We start from the raw sequence: 8,473 nt of genomic DNA, 5'->3' as shown, positions 1-8,473 counted from the left end.
CAGCGCGGCCCGCAGCCCCGCCCGACTTCACCGCTGCGGGCGGCCGCGTTCTGCAGGGCCGCTTTAAGGCGGAAGGAGCCGTCGGGCGGGGCGGGGCGCACCGTGCATATATAAGGGAGCCCGAGGCGGGAGGTGGGGGTTCTTTTTTGCGCCGCCCTACTGCAGGCAGCGAGGTTCGGGTGGCGCTGGGTCGGGGCCGGTTGGGTGGGCTGTTATCGCTGTAGTTACTCCTGTAGCCCCGGTACAAACGGCGTGGGGTTGCCTTGCAGATGCCCGAAGAAGTGCAGCATGGAGAGGAGGAGGTGGAGACGTTCGCCTTCCAGGCGGAGATCGCGCAGCTCATGTCGCTCATCATCAACACGTTCTACTCCAACAAGGAGATCTTCCTGCGGGAGCTCATCTCCAACGCCTCCGACGTGAGCCCCGGCCGCGGGAGGGTCTTCCTCTGCTGGGGGGCGGGGGAGCTGGGGCAGCCCTGAGGGGCTCAGCAGTGGGGTGAGGCACGTGGTGCTTGGCGGCGGCTGTCCGGTAGGGGGCGGCAGCGAGCGGCACGCGTTCTCTCTTGAAGGCGCTGGACAAGATCCGCTACGAGAGCCTGACCGAGCCCTCCAAGCTGGACAGCGGGAAGGACCTCAAGATCGACATCGTCCCCAACCCGCGGGACCGCACGCTCACCCTGCTGGACACTGGTATCGGGATGACCAAAGCCGACCTCATCAACAACCTGGGCACCATTGCCAAATCGGGTACCAAAGCCTTCATGGAGGCCTTGCAGGTGGGTTGCTTTCGGCTGTGTGGGATCTCTGGCCCCGCTGCCTTCCTTGCTGCGGGAGCTGCCGGCCTACCCGAGCGTGTTTCCACATCTCCAGTAGCGGGGAGGTGCTGAGAGTAGAGCTGGCTGCCTGTTGTGCCTTTATCTGTGTGTGTGCTGACACAGCTCTCTGCTGATTGAAGCTGTTGCAAACGCTTCCTGTGTCCTTTCTCTCCCTCTGCCCTCACAGGCAGGCGCAGACATCTCCATGATTGGGCAGTTTGGTGTGGGTTTCTACTCTGCCTACCTGGTGGCCGAGAAGGTGGTGGTCATTACCAAGCATAACGACGATGAGCAGTATGCTTGGGAGTCGTCAGCTGGGGGATCCTTCACTGTCCGGACTGACCATGGTACGTATGGCACAAAACCAGGTGTATCTCTGCTGGATGGGCAGTCCTTTTAATCCTTTTTAACGTTATGTTATCAAGTAGCAGTTATGTTTCCAAAACCGGTCCTGTTTATGCATTGCCCTTCTACACCACACCCTGAAACCCACAGCTTTGTCATCTCACACAATAGGTGAGCCCATTGGACGGGGCACCAAAGTGATCCTGTATCTGAAGGAGGACCAGACAGAGTATTTGGAGGAGAGGCGTGTCAAGGAGGTGGTGAAGAAGCATTCCCAATTCATTGGCTACCCCATCACACTTTATGTATGTGAGAGAAGTACTGTGGGGACCCCTGGGAAAGTGGGAGGGAGGGATGAGAAGTTCTGGAAGGAAGATATGGGAGAAGGACAGCTACCATCTTCCGTGTCCAGAGGAAATGAGGGATTGGAGGCAAACGTGATTAATATCCAGACATGTATTTAATCTTTGATCTGTACAGCTGAATGCCATCTGAATTAGCCATGGAAGGCGGAGGGTTTTGTGCCTGCTGTCTTCTCAGACACGGTGCTTTATTACATAAACACTGCAAGGATTTGTAGGATTGACTGGGGAAAGGCCCTATTTCCAGCCATTGTATGTATTGGACAGTGATCTACACCCAAGAGGATGCCTGTTTTGCTTGTCCAGAGAAGAAAGATTTTCCGGTAGCGGTTGCTTGGAGCTAAAACTGGGTTTATGACCCTGATTCTTGTCCTTTCTTCCACAGGTGGAGAAGGAGCGTGAGAAAGAGATTAGTGATGATGAAACAGAGGAGGAGAAAGCTGAGAAAGAGGAAGAGTCTAAGGATGAGGATAAACCAAAAATTGAGGATGTGGGCTCTGATGAGGAGGAGGAGGAGGAGGGAGATAAAGGCAAGAAGAAAAAGACCAAGAAAATTAAGGAGAAATATATTGACCAGGAGGAGCTGAACAAGACCAAACCTATTTGGACCCGCAACCCTGATGACATCACCCAGGAGGAGTATGGCGAGTTCTACAAAAGCCTCACCAATGACTGGGAAGACCACCTGGCGGTCAAGGTGGGTCCTGGGCCACTCTGGCTTCCTGGAGGGACAGAGGGCCCCTTTCTAGTTTGTACCCAAAGCCACCATTTTGGTACAAATCTGAAGGTTCCTGGGCCACTTGATGCTGCAGCCTCTACTGATTTTTGTGCAGGTGGAGGGGTGGGCAGTGGCAGCCTAGAAACTTGAACGGGAGAATATTGAGCCTCAGAGAACTATGATTTCTCTGTCCAGACCTACTGGATGCCAGAGAAGCCTGGACATGCTGGGGGTAGCAGTGGGGCTGAAGAGGGGAAATTGCTGGCTGTATTGCAGGAGACCATGCTGTGTCCCTCTGCTAGCCCTAGTGCTGAGGAGCAGCAGTTCAGCCTGCCCGATGTAGGTGCTTGCAGCAAAGCGTAGAAGGGACAGACAATGGCATTTTCTCATTTCTGGCCCCACAGCACTTCTCTGTGGAAGGGCAGCTGGAGTTCAGGGCCCTGCTCTTCATTCCACGCCGTGCTCCTTTTGATCTCTTTGAGAACAAGAAGAAGAAGAACAATATTAAGCTGTATGTGAGGCGTGTCTTCATTATGGACAGCTGTGATGAGCTCATTCCTGAGTACCTGAGTAAGAGCCCCCCTGCCTCAGTTTCCCAGGTTTAGCTGGGACACCCCAAGCCTGGTTGTGGCTCCCAGTGCGAAGTGGCTGGCTGAGATGCCAACTGCAGTGGGCTGACAGCAGTCTTTGTCTTAACACTTCTGTTATAATGAAGTCCAGAGATCTTAATTTAATTTCTGTTTCCCTTACTTAGACTTCATCCGAGGTGTTGTGGACTCAGAAGACCTACCTTTGAACATATCTCGTGAAATGTTGCAGCAGAGCAAAATCCTCAAGGTGATCCGCAAAAACATTGTGAAAAAGTGCTTGGAGCTCTTCACTGAGTTGGCAGAGGACAAAGAGAACTACAAGAAATTTTATGAGGCTTTTTCCAAGAATCTGAAGGTGAGAGCTTGGACATAGTGCACTGGGAGTAGGGAGGGACCTGAGACCCACCTGCCTTAGGAACAGGCTTGTTCCAGCATCGCATCTTCTCTGTGAGGGTGTTGGGGTAGAGGTGGGCCTCAGAAGTGCCTCAGAGAGCTTCAGTGGGCAGCTGGACTCTTATTGTTAGGAGATAGTTGTGTCTTAGGGATAGCCAAGTGTATATAAGTTCCATTCTGGAGACCACATGCATGCTTTCTGCCCCCAGCTGGGCATCCATGAGGACTCGACGAACCGAAAGCGCCTTTCAGAGCTGCTGCGCTACCACACATCTCAGTCAGGTGATGAGATGACTTCACTTTCAGAGTATGTGTCCCGTATGAAGGAGTCACAGAAGAGTATCTACTACATCACAGGTGAGCCAGATCTCTGCTGATGAAGCAGGTTATCTATCTACCAGCTTTAAATTCTTCCAGGAAAATCTTTGCTGTCTTCAGCAGGCCCTCTCTGCTGAAAGACAGACCATCTCTGGGTGCTGGGGCAAGGTTATCAAGCCCAGAGCCCTAGCTGCAGCCAACTTTACATCAGGGGCTCTGAGAGACTGGTATTTTCTATCACACTGTAAGCAGCTCCTAAATCTTGGTGACATCTTTCTTCTAAACCCATAAACACAGGGGAGAGCAAGGAACAAGTTGCCAACTCAGCCTTTGTGGAGCGTGTGAGGAAGCGTGGCTTTGAGGTGGTGTACATGACGGAGCCTATTGATGAATACTGCGTGCAGCAGCTCAAGGAGTTTGATGGGAAAACCCTAGTGTCAGTTACTAAGGAGGGGTTGGAGCTACCTGAGGATGAGGAGGAGAAAAAGAAGATGGAGGAGAGCAAGGCCAAGTTTGAGACCCTCTGCAAACTCATGAAGGAAATCCTGGACAAGAAGGTGGAGAAGGTGAGATGGTTGAGGAGCTCAGCCCAGGGTTGTATCCTGTGCTGGTGGGAGGAGGGCTGGGCCCCTCCGTGATGCAGACAAGGGTCCCAGCTCAATGCATGCCTCTGATCTCCCTCATCTCCTGCAGAGGAGCCGCTAAAGGAGACTGAAGGTACCAGCATGCACTGCACCATCTTGCTCTAAGCAGCCAGGCTGCAGGCGAGGGGCACTGACCCAAATACGTGCATTGATGGGAGACGGTAAGTGTGGGAAACGTAGTGGGTACAGAAGGTGCTGGCTGAGCTGTCCAAACTGTTCTGTCGAGCAATTTTGGAGCTGTTTTGAAGGATCACTGTTTGCTTTGGGCTGTCCTCAGGTGAACATGTGGGATGATTACATGGGGTGTTGTGTATTGGGGCTGGGTCTGTTCTTGGGTACACAGGGAGCCTTGCTCTGCTAACTCTTGGCTACCTTGTCAGGTAACTATCTCAAACCGGTTGGTCTCATCTCCCTGCTGCATTGTCACCAGCACATACGGTTGGACGGCAAACATGGAGCGCATCATGAAGGCTCAGGCACTGCGGGACAACTCTACCATGGGTTATATGATGGCCAAGAAGCACCTGGAAATCAACCCTGACCACCCAATTGTGGAAACGCTCCGCCAGAAGGCTGATGCTGACAAGAATGACAAAGCTGTCAAAGACCTGGTGGTCCTACTATTTGAGACTGCTCTGCTGTCCTCTGGCTTCTCCCTGGAAGATCCTCAGACCCATTCCAATCGCATCTACAGGATGATCAAACTGGGGCTTGGTACGTGTCCATGCAGCTTCCGGAGAAGGTTCTGGGCAAGGCTAGCTCCCCTTATATAAATGGGATTTTCTTAACCTGCTGTGAAATCACCTGCCCAAGCCTCTGTGGAAGTGCAGATCCATGTTCCCTTCTCACCTTTGCTCCTAGCTTGACATTGTGTAGGTGCCCAAGGTGTCTGTGCTGGAGTTTCCTACAGAAGTTATTAGGAAGGAATGACATGCCTTGGCAGAAGCAGGCAGCCTAGCTTCCTGTGGCCTGTGCAGCAAAAGCAATGTGTAGTTGAGACATGAGAGGAGTGAGCAGTGCTGCTGTGATACACGAAGTAGCTGGGTGCGTAAGGAGGCTGGGGGCAAGTGGAAATCTCAAGCAAGGTTGTCCTGGCCTCATGGCCACCACCAGGCTGCACAGGTGACATCACTGAGGTTCTTGCAGTAAATGTCAAAAGTCTGCCACGGGAAAGAGGGCTCAGCCCATGTGTTCAAAGAGCTTGCTTACATTCAGGTTTGTCTCAAACTGTCTTTTTAGGCATAAATGTAAATCAGGAAGTGCTGTGGCTTGACATAATTCCTGGGTGCTATTGCTTGGGCTCCTGATGAGCCAGCCTTTGTTGTGGGACTGTGGGACTCAGATGTCCCTTGGAGGCTTCATCTCTTCTTTCCCTTTTCTCTCTTAGGTATTGATGAAGATGAGGTGATTGCAGAAGAGTCCAATACAGCTCCTCCTGATGAAGTCCCACCTCTGGAGGGAGATGAAGACACATCCCGCATGGAAGAGGTGGACTAAAGAAGGAAATCTCTTCCATCTCCTGCCAGACTTCTGTCCAATCTCATGTCTGTTTAGAAAAGGGGTCTCTGGTCCCACCGGCTGCTGGCTCCTTGATGGTGTCTTCTGGAATTTTTTTTTGTAGTGGGGAATGGAGACAGGATTCCCTGTTTGTCAGTAATGAGCAAGTCAGGCAGCCCTGGGCATGTCTGTTGTGTGTATTTCTACTTGTGTAAGATCATCTAATGGGGAATGGAGGTGTGGAGGGGTCAGTCTTCCTCTTTCTCACACCCCATGGGATCTTCCATGCTCAGCTGAGGTGAAGAGTCCTTTCTCTCCAGCCCCCCCAGAGTAGGATTGTATTTTGGTTGGCTTGGTTATTTTTCATTGATTTTCCTGATGTTTTGTTCTACTGGAATTAAAGTGTCAAAAGATCAAGGTTTACATAAAAGGTTCTATTGTGTTTCATGCCCAGAAAGAGGAAGGTGAGGATGCTCAATTCCATAGGTTTGAGCCCTAGAAGGGAAGTTATCTAGAGACCAGCTGGTGCTGTGCTGAGAGGGCTGACAGGCCTGTTTTGCCTGTGGGCACAGTTCCTTGTATTGGAGGGCTGCTGGGACTCTTATCCCCTGCCATGTATGAGCAGGGGGTTATATGAACCTGGGGTAGCACTTATGGGAGACAGAATGCAGGAGACAGGTTCTTGTTCTGGCTGCACCACTCCCTATCCCTGCCTCCAGGGGACAAGGTGAGGGGGGGGATTACTGGCTCAGAGGAGAACTTAGGAGCCTGCCTTGAAGAAACTGTCTTTTGACTTGCATCAAGCTGTGGCCTTGGCTCCCTTTCTCTTCTGAGTGTCAGCTGCACGTGCTGAGAGGGCTGCAGCACAGCCAGAGCTTTCTCCAGAAGTTGGGGGAGAGATAGGTGGCCTGCCTTCAACGCTCTTGGCCTCTGTAGTTAATAAAGCCACCGCCACAGGTTCAAACTGTTGCACTCTTTCTGAACTGCCATGTGAATGCAGGGTCTGCTCTGACTAGACTTGAGTTGTGCTTTAGCTCATCTCTGCTACTTCCCTGTTTTGGCACCACAGAGAGGGTAGGTGAGAAAGGACCTGCTGGGCAGGAGAGGTGCTCCCCAGCTCTCTGCCTACAGCCCTGCATGACCTGCAGCTGGTGCAGAAACCTTTTCAAGCTGTGCTAACAGCTTTTCAGCTGAATGAGCTAACAGGACATGAGTGCGTGTTGCTGCTGGCTGGTGTAATCAGAGCATCTCTCTGTCTCTGGGCTGGAGCAGTGACAGGAGCCATCTGCTCGTTCCCTTGCAGCAGAATTGAGATGGGGGTGGGGGGAGAGTAACTGCTGGGGACTTCAGCTGCCTCTGTTCAGCTCTTATGTCAAACTGCTTTTGCCGGTTTTGTTCCAGACTTCATTTCTCCTCCTCCATCCAGTCTGCTGTTTTAAGGCTTCTGCAGCCCTTTGGGTTTAACCTGTTTCTTGGATGACTGAGAGGCCTGGGGCATCATCTGAGCCATCTGCTCTTTGTATCAAACTTATTAAAGCTGTAGGGTTTGTCACCCTCTGCCACATTGGCCTCTGGGGTTGGGAAGGGGAAAGTGACATCAAGTCATACTTGACTGCATGCCAGCAGCCACAGGCACAAAATGGGAGTGGACATTTTAGCCAGCGTCCATCTTGAAAAGGGAAGTAGGATGTAGAGACAGCTCTGGTGGGAGCTGGAGTCACGCCTGCACACCAAGGCACTGCAGGTCACAGTACTGCAATGGTAGGTACAGAAGCTGAAGGAGACAAGCAGAAGGGGGAGTGGAACCAGAAGGAAGCAGAGGTGTAAATGGAAGATGAAGTGGAAGCACAAGCAAAGTGAAGTGGAAAGAAGTGGAAGTGACAGTGAAAGAAATCAGAAATGGAAGGGCAGAATGTTGTGAGGGTGGAAGGTGTCTGCTACGAGGACAGAAAGAAGCAGAAGTGGAAGCGGAACCAGAAGTTGAAGTGGAACCAGAAGTTTAAGCAGAAGGAATCAGAAGCAAAACAAGGCAGAACTATAAGCTACAGTGTAACCGGAAGGGAAATGAAGCAGAAGGAAATGGAAGCAGAAGCGGATTGAAATAAAAGTGTCACAGGAAGCAGAAGTGGAAAGGAGCAGAATGAGGAGGAACTCAAATCGGAAGCGTAACCAGAAGTAGAAAGAGTTGACACAAAAGTAGAGGGAGGAAACAGAAGCTGAAGTGGAAGTGGAATGAAGCAGAACTGGGAGAAGTGGAAAGAAGCAGAAGGGCAGAAGGCAGCTGGATGTGGAAGTTGAGGTGGAATTGTAACAGGAAGAGGAAGCAGGAGCAGAATGAAGTGGAAAGCTGCTACAAGGGCAGAAGACATTGAAATAAAATGAAGAGAAAGAGGAAGGGGAAGCACAGCGGGGCAAAATGTAACCAGCATATGCATAAAATGGAGTGGGTGTTTCAGCCAGCATCCATCATGAAAAGGGAAAGGGGAGGTAGAGAATAGCTGGGCCCTGTTTCAAGCCCTACTGGGAGCTGGATTCATGGCTGCACACTGTGGGGCACAGTGCTGCAATGGTGCTGCTTGGGTGCAAGCCAGCAGGGTACAGCTAGAGCTGTGCTAGCCAACTCTTTCAGAGTAATTGTCTTTCTGAGACAGGAGAAAGGAGACAGGATTTCTCTCAGGATAGGGAACTTTTGCCAAGTGAGCTCAACATTGATTCTTTTCAACTTAAAGCATTTTCCTTGTTTGTTTTCCTCCATTATCATTTAAGTGAGAAAACGGGTTCCTGTTCTGCAG

General features: G+C 51.3%; 1 protein-coding gene across 2 annotated transcripts; it reads left to right on the top strand.

The window, feature by feature from the left end:
* The first annotated feature begins 127 nt into the window (after window positions 1–127).
* HSP90AB1 (heat shock protein 90 alpha family class B member 1) lies at window positions 128–6,111 on the top strand. 2 transcript variants are annotated; one of them, XR_792494.4, is made up of 12 exons: window positions 128–173; window positions 270–416; window positions 569–775; window positions 1,002–1,161; window positions 1,331–1,464; window positions 1,907–2,218; window positions 2,644–2,809; window positions 2,994–3,184; window positions 3,432–3,579; window positions 3,838–4,106; window positions 4,234–4,345; window positions 4,565–4,728. XR_792494.4 is itself a non-coding variant. In XM_003203925.4 (12 exons), exons 2-12 carry the CDS (start codon window positions 270–272, stop codon window positions 5,679–5,681), a joined length of 2,178 nt encoding a protein of 725 aa, XP_003203973.1. In that variant the 5' UTR covers window positions 128–173; the 3' UTR covers window positions 5,682–6,111. The 2 variants fall into 2 exon arrangements, 1 of the variants encoding a protein (XP_003203973.1); XM_003203925.4 differs by lacking the exon at window positions 4,234–4,345 and adding an exon at window positions 5,572–6,111 and having other exon boundaries at window positions 4,565–4,898.
* The last annotated feature ends 2,362 nt before the right edge of the window (window positions 6,112–8,473 follow it).

The sequence above is a fragment of the Meleagris gallopavo genome, chromosome 2 (assembly GCF_905368555.1).
Source record: "Meleagris gallopavo chromosome 2, MGAL_WU_HG_1.1, whole genome shotgun sequence".
Taxonomy (NCBI): Eukaryota; Metazoa; Chordata; class Aves; order Galliformes; family Phasianidae; genus Meleagris; species Meleagris gallopavo.
The sequence above is the reverse complement of the archived record's forward strand: the minus strand, read 5'-3'. Positions and strand labels throughout refer to the sequence as shown.